The following is a 22,157-nucleotide window of genomic DNA, read 5'->3' as shown; positions in this document are numbered from 1 at the left end:
CATTATGTTGGGGTCTGGATTACATTGTTGTTAATTAAACTTCAGTTATATGTTATTTGTGCCTGAAAGTTGTTGCATACAGCACTCTTCATCTGACATGTCATGCATTGTTGTTACACTGTAACAGATGAATGGAACTCCAATCCAGCAAAATGCAAATGTGAAGAGCGGAAGAAACCTAGTGAGAAAATGTTGCTTTTTAGTTAATCCAGTTGATTTCAGAATATCAGAAATGATGAAAAAATCACATTGCTAAAAGAGAAATCTAGCCTTTCTTCAGCAGTTTTTCTCAATAATTAACATTCTAATTGTTTGAAAAATATTTTATATTATAATATGCACTCATTAGCCACTTTATTAGGTACACCTGCACACCTATCATTAATGCAAATATTTAAGCCCCTAATCATGTGGCAGCAATTCTATGTATAAAAGCATGCAGGCATCGTGAAGAGGTTCAGTTGTTGTTCAGGCCAAACATCAGAAAGCGAAAGAAATGCAATATAAGTGACTTTGTCTGCAGAATGATTGTTGGTGCCACATGGGTGGTCTGAGTATCTCAAAAACTGCTTATCTCCTTGGATTCTGACACGCTGTTTCTTAGAGTCTACAAAGAATGGTGCAAAACAAAAATCCAGTGAGCAGCAAATCTGTGCGTGAAAATGCCCTGTTAATGAGAGAGGTGAAAGAAAATGGCCAGACTCGTTCAATCTGCCAGGAAGGCGACATCAACGCAAATAACCACACTTTACAACATTGGTGTGCAGAAGAGCATCTCTGAATGCACAACATGTCGAAACTTGAAGTAGATGGGCAGCAGGTGACCATGAACATACTCAGTGGACACATTATTAGGTACAGGATGTACCTGATAAAGTGCTCATTAAGTCTATATATAATGTAAATGTAAGAAAATATAATCATTCTGAAGCATTAACTGTTTTTCCCTCTACACATTTTTGTTTGACCTGTTGACTAATACTATTTTGTAAGATATCCAGCACCTGTAGCTTTTTTTTCATTTCTTTTTGTCTTATGGTTTCTGTAATGTTTTTCGTTCAAGACCTTGAGGTTAGCTCAAAGTCTGATCTTGTACTCAATTGTAGTTTACATATTTTGCCAAAAATTCCCAAGCTGATAGAGGTTAAACATGGGTTGAAGTTTTTAAACTTGTGTTAGGTGGATTCTTCGATTGTACAACACAAAATTTGTCCTCTTTATTATATATTTTTGTTATAAAATAAATTTCAATTTCTAGTGGCTCAGAGTTATTAGAATGAATTTTACTTGACACAGACAATCAGGATGAAGAGGTGACAATCAGCCATAAATAGTTAAGGAACCACAGAAGTCAGTGTGGGGTCTCAACTATTTATAGCCTATATTATTAAATTGGATGAAGAGTATGTGTGCACTTAAGAGGCAAAGACAGGTGGATTAGTGTTCGGTGAGGACTTAAAAACTCTGCGGTGGAATATGGATAGGTTAGGTGAGTGGGCAAAAATTGACTGATGGAGTACAATGTGGGAAAAAGGGATATTATCTGCTCTGGAAGAAAGAATTAAAAAGCAAATTGTTATTTATGAGTAGTAAGGCTACAATATGCTGTGGTATAAAGGAGTCTGCGATCCAAGTGTTCGAAACACAAAGGGTCAACACATAGGTAAAGACGGAAACTATTGGAATTGTGGCTTTTATTGCAAGAGACTTGAAATATAAATCTGGAACGATTTATTGCAACATTATACATAAAGCTGAAACCACACCTGGTGTACAGCAGATATTTGTGTCTTCATATTTGAGGAGTGATAGAGCTTTGGAAACTGTGCAGAGAAGTTTCACTGAGATCATTTCTTTGTTGGATAGGCTGACATGAGAAGCTGTTGAATAGATTTGACGTGTACTGTTTAGAGGAATGAGAAATGATCTATGATGTAAGATATAAGATCCTCAATGGAGTGACAGGTTGGATGATGAGAAGATAGTTTAGTGGGGCTATCAAGAACAAAAGAATATAATTTCACAATATGGTGCTGTCCATTTGAAACTAAGATGAGGAATTCCTTCTCCTGGGTGATCAATATTCTTTTGAAATTCTCTACCGCTTGGAACTGTGGAAGGAGTTTCTAATAGGATGTTGGAATTCCTGGTTGTTTAGGGCAGTTAAACTTTTGGCGTATAGCCTTGTAATAGGGGCCTTTGAAAAACTAGTTTAAATTCTGCTATTCATTCCAAATACAGGTGTCCCCCGCTTTTCGAACATTCCCTTTACGAAACCTCACTGTTACGAAAGACCTACATTAGTTACCTGTTTTCGCTAATGAAGGTGTTTTCACTGATACGGAAAAAGGCAGCGTGTGAAAAAAGGCAGCACATGCCCCGAGCAGCCACTCTCCGCGGGAATGGCATTCTCGCCGGCATTGCTTAAACACGTGCCTGTGAGCAGCCGTTAGCAAGATGAGTTCTAAGGTATCGGAAAAGCCTAAAAGAGCTCGTAAGGGTGTTGCACTTAGCGTAAAACTAGACATAATTAAGCATTTTGATTGTGGTGAATGAAGTAAGGACAAGGTGAATTTGGCTTGTGGAAGTTGACGAAGATGATGTTGAAGGGGTTTTGGCATCCCATGACCAAGAACTGATAGATCTGATAGATGAAGAGCTGATGCAATTGGAAGAGGAAAGGATAACAATCGAAACCGAATGCAGTAGCGAACGGACGGAAAGTGAAGTTGTCCAAGAACTGAATATGAAGCAAATGCATGAGATTTTCGATGCAATGATAAAGTATGACTTTAATTTTGAAAGGGTACGTCGGCTTAGGGCATGTTTGCAAGATGGTTTGAGTGCTTACTAAGAACTCTATGATAGAAAAATGTGCGAGGCTCAGCAGTCAAGCATACTGTTGTTTTAAAAGCCTTCCACAGCAGCCACAGTAGACGACAAACCTCGACCTTCGACATCGAGGCAAGTAGACATAGAAGAAGATGAGCTGCCTGCCCTAATGGAAACAGACGATGATGAGATGACACCCCAGTGTCCCACCACCCCAACCCCCAGGCCACGGTCAGATACCGATTTGCGGAGAGTGCAGCTGTAGCCGGGAGGCACACAGCACATCTTTAAGAAAAATGTCGAAATAAACATGCTAATTAATTAGGTGCCACCCGGCACGTAATTGTCGGCCCAGATCAGAGGCAATTGCTAATTAATTAGCATGTTTATTTTGGATTTTTTCTTAAAGATGTGCTGGGTGCGTCCCGGCTACCACTGTACCCCTGTACGCTTCGCAGATTGGTATCGGTCGGCGGCCCAGAGGGTGGCGGCCACTGCACCACCCCAACCTCCGACGACTCAACCTAACACACCATCATCAGTGTGCTTGGCGCTGTCTTCCCGATTCCTGTAAGTGATACTACACTGTACATACATTATTTCTACTTTATATTGGCCGTGTATTTTTACATGGTATTTGGTATGATTTGGCAGCTTCATAGCTTAAATATTACCGGAGAGCGCTTGTGATGTGTTTTTGCCAACAGCGCTTGCGTGAGATTTTCTGCCGAGAGCGCTTGCGCTGTGTTTTTGCCGACGGTGCTTGCGTGAGATTTTCACTACGTAGAACACTGCAGGCAATGATTGTGGAAAAGTATTTCTACTTTATATAGGCTGTGTATTTATCATATCATTCCTGCTTTTACTATATGTTACTGTTATTTTAGATTTTATGTGTTATTTGGCATGATTTGGTAGGTTATTTTTGGGTCTGCGAATGCTCACAAATTTTTCCCATATAAATAAATGGTAATTCCTTCTTTGCTTTACGACATTCCGGCTTACGAACCGTTTCATAGGAACGCTCTACCTTTGGATGGCAGGGAAACCTGTAAGGTGTATTTATTCATATTTTGGATTACTGATGTACTTTATTCCAAATGCTCTTGTTTACTTTCATCACAAAACAAGATTTTTTAATTGAATACATCAATTTTATTTCCTCTCTCATTATGGTGAACTTTACCAGGATGGTCTAGAGTCCTGCATTTCATGGGACTTTCTCTATCTGAAAGGAAAGTTGCTAGTTCCAAACGTTATTGATACAGGGCTTGAGCTTTCTCATAAAACCAACAGAAGCAAATGAATAGGTTCTCTAGTTCCCTGCAGAAGTAAAAAAAATTGGCAATATCATCACAACGTTTACCCAAAGGTGCAGGAGGAGCCTTGTGGAGAACGTCCGAAGACTTGAGAACTCAATTCTTACAACTATTACCCTTGTCTCAGGTCTCATTAGGCTCAGCATTAAGAGGCAGTCTAGATCTTTACACTAGAGATTGGGTATAGTACCACGGGCTAGGCTGGCCATGTCTCTTGCTGGCTCTGAATGTGGTTTGAAAGAACTTTGTAAATAGCTATTACAGGCATAATGAGATGTAAGATTCTTTGAATGACCAACACTTCTGCGACCTGCCTCTGGACTTGACTCAATTAAGATGTACATTAATCTCTAGGTTACAGAAACAGCCATGGTTAAGGTGGACCAGGAAGAATTCTGCCAAGCTTCTGGATGCGGTGAAGTGTGCATGTTTGCTCTCTGTTGATGTCTGATTTAAAATTTTGTCTTGACAAAAACATTTTGATTTTATACTTGAATAAAATCCTCTATTGTTGACCTTTGAGTTTAATAATTTCTGAAATGGATAACAGATAATATATGATATGTTTTCCATTTCCTCTCTTTACTTTTTTTAATATGATTTCAGGCAATATCCACAATTATATCAGCCAGTCTGGCTACTCAGAATCATCTGTTAAATATTGGGGCTTGTTCTAACATTGCCGAAAACAAGCCCATCCTGAACATGCTCCTTATTGTTTGAGCAGAATGTAGGCATCGCAGCCTTCCATTTTCTGTTGGGAGTCTACCAGATTTACTTAATGGGTTCACATAATCTAATCATTCCTTTGTTGTTACTCTGTATCTGTTCAGTTGCTACAATTCCTTCGATGAATGTACAGTTCAGGACTCTGCACAGTATTCTAAAAGCAACTGAACCAGTTGTAATGCCCTGGTTAAGATGTTTACCGCTGTGCAGTAGGCATTCCATTTTAGCAGTTCTGTAAGAGCAATCTGCTCTGCTTTTAGCATGTTTGGGTTTGAGCTAAAGATAAGGGGCTATGTTGTTCAACTTAGGAATGTTGTGTCAGCCAATCAGGACAGTGGAATTGGGAGAAAGTTCTAGAGAATGCTGGATGGGAAGTCTTTGGTGACACACAGACACTGGTGTGGTTTGAGGTCTTTTTGATGGGAGCTGGGAGAAGACGGGAGGGAAGATGGCTGAGGATGCCATCTTTCTGGCACGTGGTGCTTTGTTACAGGTGAATGGCTTCAAGGAGAAAGACCAATACTCCCGGGGGCGGGGGGGGGGGCGATTGTGGAGCCTATTTGTCCGAGATGGAGTTTGAGCAACATTTGGAAAGTGGAGTGTGCTTTCACGCAACCGTGGGTCCAGCACGTGAGTTTAAGACAACTTCAAGATGAGCTCCAACTTGTGTGCACATTTGGGCTGGGTAAACTATAATGAGCCCTTTTAAATTTTTTTCTTCTTTTTCCTACTAACTGTTTGATAAAGCTGAAATTTGTAAGTATACATTCTTTATAATTGCATGCTGTGTATGATCTGTTATTTCTTGCGGTCAGTTTATTGCCTGGGGGCAGTATTTACACAGTATTCACAGTCATCAGGGTTCAGGTGGTTGAGAGGTCCCAACTTCCAGGTTTTGGTGTTACCCAAGATTACTGACCATAGACATATGGAGCTTGAGAAAGGTGGTTTTCTCACTGCTGAGTCCAGTGGCTGTTAACCAGGACTAACAACCATGTCTCTAGTTTAGTGATGCGCGGTAAAAAGGGGGCTTCATTGTGGGGACTCATCTTGGGCTTGATTCCCTGAATGCTATGTACTTGCTGTAGGAAATGATTAAGTGGTTTGTGTGTTTAAGCCTGTGTTTAAACTAGTGTCCAGGAAAGTAATTAAGATACTTGATTTTCTACACTGCAGAGATTATGCTTTGGTGTGATTCAACGAGATTACGCACAACTAATGCTTGTGTTTTGAGCGGGGTGGATATCCATTTACCAGATGAATTGTTGATTAACATTTTAAGTACTATTAAAGTATGAGGGAAAGCTACCCTCATTGAATGGCGTTTTGATCAATTGGCTGGTAAGAATGTTGTGTTAGTCCAGACTAGCAACGTGATGAAAGTGGGTCTACCTGGTACGATTGGGGTGCCAGAAAGGCGGGGCAATAGGCCATCCATCTAGAAAAGGGTGCGGTGTCGGCTGGGGTGAAGAATTGGGAGATAAGTTTCCCATAGCTGAGGATGGAGACTTTAAAGAAAAGTTGCTTTTGTTTTTGTGGAGTGAGGAGAAGGAGCTGTCTGATGTGAAAGGTCCAATGAGTCCTTTAGCGGTTGATTTAAATTCTGAGTTTGTCTTGGCTATTACATCACTGGCTGATAAATGCAGAAGTATTTCCGCAGAGTGGCAAAGTTATTGTTAGTTAGGAGTGTTCTCTGGGGTCATGGCCACACACCTGGTCTCTGACGCTTTTACCATTGATGCCACTCAGTGCCCTTGAGATTCGGGGGTCAGTACTGATGAGTACTCATGTGATGGTTGCTCCTCATTGAAGCTGGAGTTTTCTGAAGCGGATGTTGGAGTAACTGAGACTATTGACATGCCAGTGTTGGTCTGCCCTGATCCAGTTACAAAGGGCAGAGCTTCTATTTGTAACCCCCAGGTTCAGGTAGCAGCTTAATCTAGGGGAAGACAGCCTGCGGCCCGGCCACACTGAAGAAATCTTGTTTGGGTGAACAAAAGACCGTGAAACCTTCTCTCAGGCACACAGGAAAGTAAAACATCTCACCCTCACTGGATGCCACACATTCCAAAGCCCCTGTTATCTGTAGTCATAACCCAAACACTGCGCTACAGAGAAACCATCACATTAGCAGGGAAACCTTCCCCAGGTAGTTACACATTCTTGTGGGAACAAATGCTTCTATTGTGTGAAGGCTCTTGGGAGCATGCAAGGAGAGAAATGGAGAGAACTTGTTGAAAACCTTGTCCATTCACCCTGTGTTCAGAGCTCTTTCTGAGAAGGTGCACGTCCCCCTAAGCAGGATGGTGAGCAGAAACAAGGAACCATGTGGTACACCCAATCTAAACCTGTCATGTTATGTCCTGGCGGAGTAGCTAGAGTGACAGGAACTCTTAAACTTGCCAGAATGTCTGAGGAATGGAAAAGGGGATTAACTGAGAATATGTTGGGATGCAAAGTTGTGTTTTCTACAGATGAGTCTGATGTTGGTTACTCCAAGAGTTCTTGCCACACTATTAGAGCAACCAAGAACACCCCTTTCTAGGAGGGGTATAGGTGCTGTCATCTCGCATGTTATGAGTGATGGAAATGAATGCCCTGTAGCCTCTTACCATTGCAGAGAAGAATTATGCACGGACTGACAGAGGCCTTGATTGTGGTGTAAAAGATTTCAACCAGTACTTCTATGGGACAGAATTTACCTTTGTTGCTGATCATTGACCACTAGTCTCCATTTTCGATCCACAGAAGTGTGTTCCACTAACAACAACAGCATGGATGCAGAGGTGGGGTCTGTTTCGTGGAGGACAATTGCAAAATTGAATTCAGGAGGATGACTAATCATAGAAATGCTGATGGATCATCCCATTTACCCCTAGAAAAGGAAGTAAAAAAACGCACAACTCTTGTTGACTAATGCAAATTGAAAGACTCCCTATTGTGGCAGAAATGATCCAAAGACCCCACACAGTCTCATTCCCTTGATGGAGGTTGCTTTACGTGAGGATTGAGAGTTATTGTACCAGCCAAGCTGAGAGCTAAAATGTTGGAGGAGCTGCATGCCAGTCATCTAGGCATGGTTAAAAGGAACGCATTGTCTCGATGCTTTGCCTGGTGATCAGCAGAACATGCAGCTTGTCATGCACTGTATGAGCTGCCAACATGTCCAAAAGAATCCAAGAGCAACGCCTTTCCATCCCTAGGAATGCCTATAGTGCCCTGGAAGAAGATTCACATGGATTTTGCTGGACTGTTCATGGGTACAAATTTCTTGGTGGTATTGGATTCAGCTACAAAATGGCCCGAAGTGCTCCCAATAGCCTCCACTACAGCCCCACACAATGTTAATCTATTGGGTAGTCTCTTCATAAGGACTGGTGTCCAGAACACTTACTCGGTGACAGTGGACCACAGTTTGTGGGGGAACAGTTTCAATTATTTCTAAAAATGAGTGGCATACAACATGTTAAGTCTGTACCATACCACCCAGCTCCAAATGGCTTGGCGGAAAGACTTGTCCAGAGTCTAAAGAATGCACTGCGAGCAATGTCAGCAGAACGCACTACACTAGCACCGAACCAGAAGCTTGGCAATTTTCTCCTTGCATATCGCAATGAGCACACCTCACAAGTTACAACTCACCAGCTATGCTGTTCCTGGGTCGTCCCTTGTGTTCATGCTTGGATCTCCTCAAACTCAAATCTCAGAAGGAGTATGTAGGGCAAATAGCTGAAACAAACTGAGGGCTCCTCAAACAAAGAGGTTCAATGTTTCACTCTTGGACAAACAGAGTTGATCAAACGTGGTTGCTCGGAAGGGTTAAAGACAGAACTGGTCCACTCTTTAACACAGTAGAGATTGAGTCTGATATCACCAAGAGACAAGACATATTGATCATTTGAGAGCAGATTCAATTAATGGAGAATAAAGTTGGCTACTGCTCCCAGAACCACTTTCTGCGGAATCAGAGTTAACTCCTGCAAATGCGTCCATAAGCCGAGATTGTTTCTCAGCCACGTATTTCACCTGCCAAGCAGAGTGACTCTCCTTTGTCAGGAAAGATGTAATTCCTCAAGAGTACGAAATCCTCCACAGCAATGAAACCTTTAGGCTTGAATGGATGATTTAAAATTTACTATGCTATGAATATTTGTATATAGTACTTATATAATATACTGTGTATATAGTTGAGATGCGTTCTATATTGAGTTGGAGTTTATAGCTAAACAGGAAGGAATCTTGTGTATTTAATATTTCAATAGTATTTGAGTAATCTTGTGTGTGTATGTATATATATTATGCATTCTTGTTCATTTTGTTCATTTAAATAATTCATTATGGATTATATGTAAAATACATTCATTGCATACACCATCACATTACCAGGTGATATGTGTGCACCGTGCTTAAAGTAAACCCATAGTTAGACTCGCGTTTCAGACTCCCATGTTTCCCTTTGAATCAGTTTTATGTTTTGAGGTTAGAACGCATAACAGGACCTACTCTTCTATGTTCCAATGGCAGCAGTTTCCAAGAGAACCTTAACTGGCAATCAAAATGTGTAATTTCTGGTCTCCAATGCAGGCTGATGATTGTAGCAAAAGCATTTAACCTTTCTTTAAAGCTGGAGCTTGCTTTATAATTTTGATGGTAACAGATAAAAATAGTATTTGTACTCTGAGGCAAAGGGTGCTTTGTTTAAAAAAATATTATCACCATTGTTCTGCAATCAGTGTTCAGTGTTTTGATTCAAGTTTTTAATGGGAATATGCACTTTAATTGATTTAAGCATGGAATTGAATAGAGAATTTTGTCCATTAATGTTCCATAAAAGAGGTATTCTGCATGAGTGCTCACAAGAAGTAATTGGAAAAATGTCCTCTTTCTTAATTACTGTAGTCTAAGTAGAAAATAACATAGATACAGTTGGCATCTTTGTGTTCTGAGTTTTCTGTGTTCTTGAAATGAACTCAGCTGTGTAGATGTATGCCTTTATTGTCGACCGTTGAGTATTACAAACACACTATCTCCTTTCTAATCCTTGGGGCAAATAGTTCACCATGGTGAGCAACAACTGCCGTGTATGCGTAGTGCACACTAAGGCAAGCAAACTTAGTGAACCACAACCAGCAAAAGCTGAACTTGCGTTCATTCAAGTTTTAAAGGTTTCTAATTTAAAATGATTTCAGCTGTTGCTTGTATGACATTGAATGAAAATCTTACAATAAAAGAGTGTCTAGCAATCAGGGTTTTCAAATAATTACTAATGAGAGTCTGGTTTCTAGGATGGTACTCTACAGAAAAGTTGTAGGTCATTTGGCCATGATTTAAAGTGGATTTACAGTGGTGAATGGAAACCCTGTCATCTGTTGGAATGAATGTGGCCAGTCAGATCCTTAAGTCTGTGCCAGCTCTTGGGCAGTCCCTTCAGTCCTATCTCCTGATTTCCCTACCCCACACCCAGCAACCTGTCCCCTCACAACTGTCCATCAGCTCCATCACTCTTGTCACCAAGCACCATAAAGGGTAATTTATAGCAGTCATACAACATTACATCCGTAGGTAGAAATTAGAGCTTCCAAGTGATATCTGTGAGGTTACTGGGAGAACATGCCAACTCCACACAGAGCACCCAAAGTTAGGATTAAACTCCAGTCCCTACAACTGTGAGGCCATAATGTCACCCCATTCATTTGGATTTCAGAGAAAACCTTTAAGAACTTATAGGTTGATAACCTATTTTACTTTCTGTTTCCCCATCACACCTTCCTAGATTAAAAAATTATACAATAAACATTTACAGTGGATAACTAGTTCATCTGTACCATATGATTCTTAATAAATATACTTTGATGACAATTCCATTAAAAATTCAGCTACAGCAGACAAAATGCTAGAGGAACTCTGGGCCACATCAGTGAAACCGGATGCAAACTGAGTGATGAACACTAACACTCCATCTGCCATGGCCAGCTAGATCTCCCAGTTTCTAGCCATTCTCATTCTCCTCTCCATTCCTAAATGTGAACCAGAGGTTCATCACTTCATTTATCATACTCTGCCAGCGTAGTCTACATTGAATTCTCCAGCTTCTGATAACTGCTACATCTTTTCTCTCTCCTTGATCCACCATCTGGCCTCCATCTCTGTCTCCTTCACCTTCCCTAGCCTCTACATCTGCCACTCAACTACACATTCCCACACTTGTTCCCCTTGTTCACTACTCCTCTCTGCTGTCCCCACCTTCCATGCTTTATTCCGTGTTCTATTCTCCTTGTCAATTTTCATCATCTTTGGCTTGAAGCTAATCCACCCTTCACTGGATCCATGAGTCACCAGCCAGCTTTTGCTGGTACTATTCTCACTCTCCCCTTTGGATCCACCAGTCACCAGCTAGCTGTTGCTCCACACTTTGCAATTTTATTTTTACTGACCTTTTCCTCTCTATCTTTCACTCTCACTCTGAAATTTTGACTGTCTGTTTCCCTCTGTAGACCCTACCTGACCCACTGAGCCCCTGCAGCATCTTATATAGTTGTTGCAGGTTCCAACAGTTTCTTGTGTGTCCGTTGCAGCAACTGTTCTGTTAAAATTTGGAGTCTAGGGAATCACAGTATTATGATTGTTGTGAGTAAATTATTATTAAATCTGTCTTTGGAGAACTTGGACATGGGGATGATTAAGTTATGTTCTCTTAAATCCCATGGTTTCATGTTAATAGATCTATTTTCCAATTTGAGGCCACGCTCAAGGTGGAGGAGCAGCACCTTATATTCCACATGAGTAGCTTCCAACCTGATAGCATGAATATCGATTTCTCCTTCTGGTTTAAAAAAAAATCTCCCTCCTTCCTCCTCTTCTTCTATTCCCCACTCTGGCCTTTCACCTCTTTGCCCCTACCTATTACCTCTCCCCCGGGTCCCCCCTGTGTGTGTGTGTGTGTGTGTGTGTGTGTGTGTGTGTGTGTGTGTGTGCGCTAGCAGGCTTGAGAGCACGTTGTGTCCCAGAGTTCAGGTAAGAGACCGAGTGTTCCTGTCATGGATGAGCTAAGTTCTCCTGCACCTATGCAGTTTACTGGCAGTCTAACAGATAAGCAGAAATGCTTCGAACAGCAATTCAGTAAATATTTAGCGGCTAGCGGAGCAGGAGGGCTGATGAAAAATTTTAAGCGGTTATTTTCCTGTGTGTAATCGGTGAAGATGCTCTGGACATCTGCAACAGCGTTCAAATTGATTAGACAGCTTTGACATCAGACATTCTGATGATAAAATGAGTATTTTGTCCGAAGTAAAAATGTTATGTTTGAGAGATACAGGTTTTTTTTTCCCTCTTTGACCTGAAACAAGGTGTAGCTGAGCTTCACCCACTGAGCAAGTTCTGTGAATCTGGAGATCTGAGAAACTCACTAGTTAGAGGCAGAATAGTTTGCTGAATCCCAGATAATGGGCTCATTAAAAGATTGCTGTGTGAAAAAGGTTTGATGCTGAAAAAGCCTGTGGATGTGTGTTGGGCAGTGGAAGCCACACAAGCAGAAGCTAAGGAGCTGGATAGGGCAAACACGGCAAAACGTGGGGGGTGGGGTGGGGATGCAGTGCACAAGGCATTTCCCAAAGCAACAGCAAAGCACAGAGGCAGGCTCAAACAGCAAATGTGGAGGTAGTCACATTCAAAGGACATGCCTTCCTTATGCAAAGTCCTGCAATAATTGGGGGAAGAAGAATCATTTTGCAAAGTGCTGCAAAGCTGGGGCTACCAACAGAAAGCTGCACATGGTTGATAAGGAAATCAAGGAGGTCTTTGTGGATTCTCTGCAGGCTGCTAGTGCCGGCAGTATAGAATGGATTGTTCCAATGACTGTGAATGAGACAGTAATTCCATTCAAGCTTGACACCAGTACCCAGGCGACTCTGTTATCCATGGATGATTGCAAGGCTCTCCCAATAAAGAGCAGGGTAAACCCAGTGAAGTTAGAAGTGACAGGTTATATTGGAGAGAACATACTGTAGCCCCCTGGTAAGCCTCCGGCTCGCTCAGCTCACTTTCGTCTCGGGGGAGCAGCCTTCAGCCCCGCCAAACTGGGTAATCAAGTTTGTGTGGATGCTGTGTGATGTACCCCACCCCGCCAAATAATAGATAATGCACCATATGCGATTAAATGACTACACTTTATAGATCTTACTGGAATGTATAATTAATAGAGATACAATATAAAAGGAAAGTAAAAAGTACCAATCTTATCAAAGTTCAACCACATCGTGCACAACAGTTGGAGCTCAATTAACGGAGTTTTCTTTCCACCATTCGATCCCCTCCGACCCCCTCAACCCATCGCCTGGGACCAGCCACGGTGGTCGACCAGACGCTCCACATGAGTCTGTCTTCATCCCCTCTCCTTGCCGAAGACCCTGGTCCTCGGACACCAGCTTGGGGTCCGTTCCGTCGGCCAGCTTACAACATTGCGTCTCTTCTCTCTGTCCCCAACGCGCCTTCTGCCCCAAAGCCTGAAAAAACAATAGCTTACAGACACACAAGAAGGAATAACATCTGTCCCAATTGGTTAGCAAATGAATACAATTCTCATATCAGTAATTATAACCCAAACAAGCTGCGAGAGAGAAGCACTTTCTCAGCAGTTAACATAACAAAGAAGCCATTTTATTAGCCTTAGCAGTAACATAAAAGAAGAAACTGCTTACACTCTTCCCCCCCCCCCACCAAATTTAGTTATGACTTCTAAATAACTTGCCCACCCTTCCTGTAGACACAAAAACTCAATCCAGGTACGAACAGTGACATTGTTCCCCAAACAGTAGACCTTACGCCCTGTTCCTCGGGCGCTTCATAGGCCAAACTATCTGGGAGTTTCCTAATCCTCCAAGACCTCTGTATCTCCTCACCTAAACCCTTCAGGCTTGGACACTACTGGGGATACCTCGGGTCTGCTTGCCAACTCCTCTCTCAATCTCTCACTCATGCCGCCACTGCAACTCAGAGCCCCCTGTCCCGTGTCTGGGGTCCCGCTTCTTTACCTTCAGGGTCCTGCAGTAACCCAGGCTGCCCACAGCTAGCCCACCCCGCTACACCTGACTCAGTGGGAGAAGGGCCAAAAGTCTCTTCCTCAATCAAGGGGAAGTTAGCGAAAGGCAGCATGTACCACATATCCAGCACATCATCCTTCGAATCCGTATTCTTCCCCATTTCCTCAATCGATAGCTGCTGTTTGATTTTCTCCAAAATGAAGCACTTAGGCCGGGCTGCTTCTGCAGCCTCTTCAGCCTCCTGCAATCGAGATGTCAGCTTCTTCTCTGACTCTTCCAACTCTCGTCCAGTCTCAGCAGTTCTGACTCACGCTTCGTGTCCATCTCCATCAGGGACGCAATTACACCACCAGCTTCTTCCAATCTGTTCTGGATTGATTTCTTGAGTTTCTGCTCATCCTTTCAAAGGCTGGTCATTGTTTCGTCTCTCTGGATTAATTCATCAGTAAATATCAGTAAATGACCGCAGTTTCGGCTTGGAATTCCATTTCCCCGTCTCCACTTTGACGAGTGTGAACTCCAATTCTTCAATGGTTGCCCCAAAATTGCAGCACTCAGTCTCCAGCCTGCATTTCTGAATGTTCAGTTCAGCGGTGCAAATCTCCTCACTCAGGAGCTGCATCTTTCTCCAGACCTGGCACTCACCTCACATCACATCATAGTCCCCCAAGGCAAATCCAAACCCTAGGCGATCATACACATATACCAAAACTTCAAACACTTCTATATCCCCCATGGTCTTCCTCATGCCCCACAGGAAGGTTGCAGGGGCTCCGGATATGCCCTGTGGCATCTTTTCGGACTGGAAAAATCCTAGGGGACCTATAACGGCCGTCTTCTCCTTGTCAGCCTCACTCACCGGGATCTGGCAACATCCACTCCTCAGACCCAGCACATTAAACCACGTCGCACTACTCAGACAGACCGTCGTGTCTTCGGCCCTCAGGACCATATTCTGGTCAATGACAGTGCACCTGTTCAGACTCCTATAATCCACACACACGCTGCCTACGTCTTCCACGGCTACAGGGTCCAGTTGCCGCAACCTCTCTCTCACCAAAGTGTCTTCAGCGGTCAACTCCCCTCCCTCATGGTATTTTGGAGCATCCACTAAGAGGGTCTCACCCTCAGATATGTCCCCCAGGCCATACCACAATCGGCTCTCATTTAAATTCGGTACTGGCCCAAGGCTGCTACACACGTCCTCACAAGCAGCTCGAAACACTGAGTGCACTGATAATGCCCCCATGAACTCCACTTTTACTGACCAATAATCGTCTTCTGGATAATCACTAGCACTGGTACCCCAAACCTCCAGCCTTTAATGTTGTCAAGGGTAAATGTTTCAGAAATCAGTTGTAAAATGAACTGTACAACAACTTGACCTGCATCCTGGTGTTGAGGATGGCTTTGGCATAGCTTCCATCTATCTGTAATGACACCCGAGGATGTGGTCCCTCTAAGCTTTCAGGAATAGGGTTTTTCCTTTTGGAAGTTCCTTGCACATTGCTGGGAACGTGCTCCCCAAGAGACACAAGCCATTTCCCCACTGGGCCTCCACTAAGTTTCCTGACATCTCTCTGATCAGCTGAACAACTGAGGGAGGGGCTGAGTCCCTTAAATGATCCCCCTGGCACTGCAAGCAATTTAGCTACCCTCCTAGCCAGAGAAAATATACTGAAAGCTTTTCCCCAATCTCCTAACACAGGTATGGAAAGCCCCCGCAAGGCACTGCATTTTACTTCCAGTCGAACCAGATGCATTGTCCCCCGCTTTCAGATAACTGGCAGCTGTCACTACAGGATAATTGAACCTGACAGTTCTAGCACCGTCAACAGCCCGCCTACTCAAACTTTCAATCAATCCGTGTTGCTCTCCCTCAACCGAGCACTGCCACTCATCTAACAACTGAGAGATCCGCTCTGCCCACGTCTCGTATGCCTCCGCCCCTTTAGGGATGGACATTATCGCAAAAACCAGGCGGGGCCTGCCGTAGCTGGAACATTTATTCGCAGACACTACCTCCGAATCAGACCACTCTTTGTTTTCTCTCCTAACAGTTTGGTCAGCCCATGGTCCCGGCTCACCTGGGGCACCAGTAGACACTGGCAGTCCCACCACCAACTCATCAGCGCTAGTCTGAACTGGAACCAAGAACTCCGGGGTACCAACAGCCACCCCACCCAACACACATGCCGTAACAACCAGCAATTCCACCGAGGCACACCAGCTTTCCGTCCCCGCAGCATGCATAATTTAGAGAGGGTGATCACACAGCTTCCTCCAAAAATCCATATCCCGGATGAGCCCCCACAATGCAGCCCCCGGTAAGCCTCAGGCTCGCTCAGCTTGCTTTCGTCTAGGGGGAGCAGCCTTCGGCCCCGCCAAACTGGGTAATCAAGTTTGTGTGGATGCTGTGTGATGTACCCCACCCCACCAAATAACAGACAATACACCATATGCGATTAAATGATTACACTTTATAGATCTTAGTGGAACTATGTAATTAATAGAGATAAAATATAAAAGAAAAAGAAAAGGCGCCAAACTTATCAAAGTTCAACCACTTGGTGCACACAGTTGGAGTTCAATTAACGGAGTCTTCTTTCCACCATTCGATCCCCTCCAACTCCCTCGATCTGCCGACTAGGACTAACCATTGGGGTCGACCAGATGCTCCACATGAGTCTGTCTTCGTCTCCTCTCCTCGCCGAAGACACTGCGCCTTGGACTCCTGCTTGGGGTCCATTCTGTCGGCCAGCTTACAGCATTGCGTCTCCTCTCTCTGTCCCCATCGGGTCTTTAGCCCCAAAGCCCACGAAAAATAGTTTACGGACACACAAGAAAGAATAACATCTATCCCAATTGGTTAGCAAATGAATACAGTTCTCTTATCAGTAGTTATAACCCAAACAAGCTGCGAGAGAGAAGCAATTTCTAAGCAGTTAACATAACAAAGTAGCCATTTTATTAGCCTTAGCAGTAACATAAAAGAAAGATGGCGCCGGTAACTGGCGACTTTGTGCGTGCTCTCCCGCGCAAACTGCCCTCTCCACTATCCTATACCCAAGAAATCCTTCTAAACCTCCAATCTAGCAAGATCAAGATCAACAACACCCTGGCGAAGCTACTGACCCAGCCGGAGACCACCGCGCCAGAATGGCTTCTTAAACTCCGGACCGCATCTGGACCCACCCAGCGAGGCCCACCACGTTCCCGCGGACTCGCGGTCTGCTACCGTGCCAGAGCGCATGGTCCATTCTGACCAGCACCTCTCTGGAGCAGATCACCACACAGAAGTGACGGCGGAGAACTCAAGGTGCCCCAGACACTCCCCTGGAGCGACCACTGTAAAGCCCCGTTGGTGGACATCCACAGCTGCCGGAAGGGAGGCCTCCGCCACCGACCTCAGAAATCGAGCCCGAGGCTTGGCTAGAGTGGAGGCCTCCGCAACCGTGACTCGGCTTACGGACATGTTTCAGCCAGGAGCCCGGCCATCTGGGATTAAGTGTCGGCTTTGGGACCCGACCCAATCGACAGCCCGGGCCCCCAGCAGCTGGAAGTGGCAGCGGAGCCTCCCCCGTTACTTGGCCCAACCCGGAGCGTCCGATGATGCGATCCACTGTCGATCCCTGCGGGATGCGTCCACCAACCTAAAAGAGCTGACAACAACACACTGCATCGATGGAAACCTGGAAAGATGCACTATTTGCAGAGGAAGTGTGGGCGAAGAGCTGGGCTGCTGGTCAGATTGAAGCTGAGAGGCTTCAGGGTCCCTATGCCCATCATCCTACTAGATAATGTGCAAGCCATAGAGAACAAGGTGGATGATCTTAAAGGGTGACTCACCTACTACAGGGAGATGCAGAACTGCTGTGTATTCTGTTTCACCAGGACCTGGCTGTCCCCTGCCACCCCCGACTGTGCCATCCATCCGGAGGGATTTTCGATCCATCGGATAGACCACACGGTGTCTTCGGGCAAGACGAGGGGAGGTGGTGTCTGCCTACTGATAAACACTGCGTGGTGCTCGGACACAGTGGCACTGACAAGCTCCTGCAGCCCGGACCTGGAACACTGGTCGGTGAAGTGTCGTCCCTACTATCTGCCACGGGAATTCACCTCAGTCAACTGACAGCGGTCTACATTCCCCCCCCCCCCCCCCAGGTGGACGTGGAGTGCGCTCCAAATGTACTGTATGCCAACATCAGTGAATTTGAGACCAGGTATCCGGAGGCTTTGCTCATTACAGCTGGGGAATTTAACCAGGCCAACCTCAGAAAGGCACTGCCAAAGTTATACCAACATGTCTCCTGCCCCACTAGAGCCCGTATATACTTGACCACTGCTACACAGCAGTCAAGGATGCCTACCGTTCCGTCCCATGACTTCATTCGGAAAATCGGACCATCAGGTCGTACTCCTCCTCCCGGCTTACAAACAGAAACTGACGCGGAAGGTCACGGTGTCAAAAGTAATGTCGCGTTGGATGGAGGAAACGGATGAGGTCCTCCGTGACTGCTTTGAATCGGTGGACTGGTTAGTATTCAAGGACTCGGCAACTAACCTCGATGAGGATGCCTCAGCTGTCACGGACTTTATTTGGAAATGCATGGAGGACTGTGTGTCTCGCAAGACGATCCAGATATTCCCTAACCAGAAACCTTGGATGAATTATGAGGTCAAGTCCCTTTTAAAGGCTAGAGCTGCAGCTTTTAGGTCTGGGGATACCCGTCGCTACACGGAATCCAGGCGTGAACTCCGGAAAGCCATTAAGGGCACCAAGAGGCAATATCGAGCCAAGTTGGAAGCCCAGGCTAACCAGAGGGATGCCTGTAGACTATGGCAGGGTCTAAGTGAGATCAGTGGGTGCAAGGAAAAGGCTGAGAATATCAATACTGTGGCGCTTCTCTTCCTGACGAACTTAACGTATTCTACCCAAGATTCAAACAGAAGAGGAGCGTCCCACTCCCTCTGGATGAACAGGACCTGGTGGCATCGAGATTCATCGTCACCGAGGAGGACGTTAGAAGGGCCTTCCTGAAGATAAATCCAAGGAAGGCGATGGGCCCAGATGGCGTCCCAGGACGGGTTTTCCGGGCCTGTGCAAGCAAGCTAGCTGGAGTGTTTGCTGACATCTTCAGCTGCTCCTTGATTCAGTCTAAGATCCCCTCGTGTTTTAAGAAGGCAATGATAATCCCAGTGCCGAAGAAGAGCAAGGTGGCATGCCTGAATGACTATCGACCAGTGGCTCTGACATCAATTGCTATGAAGTGCTTTGAGAGATTGGTTATGGCACACATCAACCACAGCCTACTGGTCAACCTCGACGCTTTGCAATTCGCCTACTAGAGCAACAGGTCAACGGCAGATGCCATCTCTCTGGCCCTGTATTCCTCCTTAGAACACCTGGAGAATAAAGGCTCATACATAAGGCTCCTTTTCATTGACTACAGCTCTGCCTTTAATACCATCATTCCAAATAAACTGTTTCCTAAGCTCCAGAACCTGGGCCTTAGCACTCAGATCTGCAGCTGGATCTTCAACTCCCTCACAGAGAGGACCCAGGCTGTAAAAACAGGGGACAAGTTCTCCTGTACAATCACTCTGAGCACCGATGTCCCACAAGGCTGTGTACTCAGCCCCCTGCTGTACTCACTGTACACCCATGATTGTGTAGCAAAGTTTCCATCAAACTCAATATACAAGTTTGCTGATGACACAACAATTGTAGGCCGTATCTCGGGTAATGATGAGTTTGAGTACAGAGAGGAAATTAAGAACCAGGTGGCATGGTGCGAAGACAATAACCTATCCCTCAACGTCTGCAAGACGAAGGAATTAGTTGTTGACTTCAGAAGGAGTAGCGGACCGCACGACCCAATTTACATCGGTGGTGCGCAAGTGGAGCAGGTCAAAAGCTTTAAGTTCCTCTGGGGCCAATATCACAAATTACCTGACTTGGTTCAACCAAGCAGAGTTCACTGCCAAGAAGGCCCACCAGCGCCTTTACTTCCTGAGAAAACAAAAGAAATTTGGCCTGTCCCTTAAAACCCTCACTAATTTTTATAGGTGCACTGTAGAAAGCATTCTTCTAGGGTGCATCACAACCTGGTATGGAAGTTGTCCTGTCCAAGACTGAAAGAAGCTGCAGAAGATCGTGAACACGGCGCAGCACATCACACAAACCGATCTTCCGTCCTTGGACTCACTTCACACCGCACGCTGTCGGAGCAGTGCTGCCAGGATAATCAAGGACACGACCCACCCAGCCACCACACTTTTTGCCCCTCTTCCCTCCGGGAGAAGGCTCAGGAGCTTGAAGACTCCTACAGCCAGATTTGGGAATAGCTTCTTTCCAATTGTGATAAGACTGCTGAATGGATCCTGACCCAGATCTGGGCTGTACCCTCTAAATATCCGGACCTGCCTCTCAGTTTTTTTGAGCTACCTTGCTTTCAACTTTTCTATTTTCTAATTATGCTTTATAATTTAAATTTTTAATATTTACTAATTTTTACTATTTTTAATATTTTTAATATTTGTAATCCAGGGAGCAGGAAGCGCAGAATCAAATATCGCTGTGATGGTTGTACGTTCTAGTATCAATTGTTTGGCGACAATAAAGTATAAAGTATAAGTATAAAGTATAACCCCTTACAGTAGTAAAAGGAGGCTGTATAGTGACCTTCAGGCATGAGGGGCAGCACCTAAAGGCGCTGCTACTGATTGTAGAAAAGTGAGTACAGCCAGTATTAGATTTGAGTGGATGTGAAAAGCTCAATCTGATGAAAGGAGTTTTCGTAGTGGCTTCACAGACCAAAGATAATCACACTTTGCTCATGGAAGAGTATGCAGATGTCTTTGAGGGGCTTGGATGCCTACAGGTGTACACTAAAGTCATGTAGATTAGACAGTAGTTCTTGATGTCCATTCATGCAGAAAAGTTCCGTTTGCACTTAGAAACAAACTTAGTCAAGAACTGACAAGCATGGGACCGATAAATATCATACAGAAAATTGAAGAAGCAACAGATTGGGTGAGCTCACTGTCATTGTTCAAAGGAAAAATGGAGTATTACTGATATGTATAGACCCAGGTGATCTCAATAAAGCCATTAAAAGAGAGCATTTTAAATTGCCAACATGGGAGATGATCATGCCCAGGTTTGCAGGTGCATAGTGGCTTAGCATGTTTGATATGTCATCTGGGTTTTGGCAGATGAAGCTTGATAAGGCAAATTCGAGACTACTTTTAACACACCACAGGGTACATATTGCTCTCTTCGGCTACTGTATGGAATTTTGTCTATACCAGAAGTCTACCATAAAACGATACACATGATCTTTGAGGGCATACCAAGCATCGAGACCACGATGGATGACATCGTTGTCTGGGGTTCCACAACGATGAGCATGATGCATGACTGAGACAGGTGCTTGACATGATCTAAGATATGTTTTGAAAAGGAATAAATTCAGTAGTTATTCTGTCTGGTGTATAGATTTAGTTATGTTCATAAGTCTTATGGTAATTGGTAGCTTTTCTAACTACCTTTTTGTTTTTCAATTATGTTTTCTTTAGCTGATGTGGGGCTGTGCTGATCAACAAAGTGTGATGACGTAAAGTAAGCACGACAAAATGTAAGGGGAAATTTATCGTAAGATCACCAATGATTTTCATCTTTGCTGTATAAGATTAAATGGGGGAAAAAATTGAAGCAGTTATTGCTGTAACAAGCTGAGAAATGTAATAGCTGGCACTATTTCAGGATCAAACAGAGTACTTTGCAGCAGACAGGAACACAGTACCTCGAAGACCATTTATATTGTTGTCAATTATAGTGCAATCTGTTGACTTCAGTGGGCAAGCATGAGACATAGCTATTACCAATGTCATAAAAGGTTTATCGCATTGTGGCAGCAAACACCAAAGTTTGAAGCATGAAATGTTTTCCCTAAATAAGCTAGCTAGAGTCTGAGAATGTTGTACTTTTTTTTTAAATTGAGCAATATCTTGAAGTTATTCTAGGCTTTAGAAATATTGGCACATTGCTTAAACATTTTATTGTACCAGAGAGAAGTTGAACAAGAAAGTACCTTAATACCGTAATCAAGTTTTACTGCTGATAACGTGATAGAGTGACGGGTAAGGATATATTATTCACCAAATGTATTCTTTTAGATTTTTTTCCCCCCCAAAGTATGTCATCCTGGTACTGGTCTTGTCTCTGTTGCAT

At 44.2% G+C, this 22,157-nt stretch overlaps 1 protein-coding gene across 4 annotated transcripts in view; it reads left to right on the top strand.

Moving 5' to 3' along the window:
• spock3 (SPARC (osteonectin), cwcv and kazal like domains proteoglycan 3) overlaps positions 1-22,157 on the top strand; it is a 518,883-nt gene that overhangs the window by 31,839 nt on the left and 464,887 nt on the right. Inside the window, exon 1 of one of the 4 annotated variants that reach the window (XM_063046339.1) lies at positions 5,293-5,373. The exons of the other annotated variants lie outside the window; for them this stretch is intronic. Within the exon in view, the coding sequence (XP_062902409.1) occupies positions 5,329-5,373 (45 nt within the window). The 5' untranslated portion in view covers positions 5,293-5,328. Of the gene's footprint in view, positions 1-5,292; positions 5,374-22,157 lie in introns of those variants that run through there. 4 annotated transcript variants of the gene reach the window in all.

This window comes from Mobula hypostoma, chromosome 4, assembly GCF_963921235.1.
Source record: "Mobula hypostoma chromosome 4, sMobHyp1.1, whole genome shotgun sequence".
In the NCBI taxonomy this organism is placed as follows: Eukaryota; Metazoa; Chordata; class Chondrichthyes; order Myliobatiformes; family Myliobatidae; genus Mobula; species Mobula hypostoma.
This window is presented reverse-complemented; position numbering and strand designations above follow the sequence as displayed.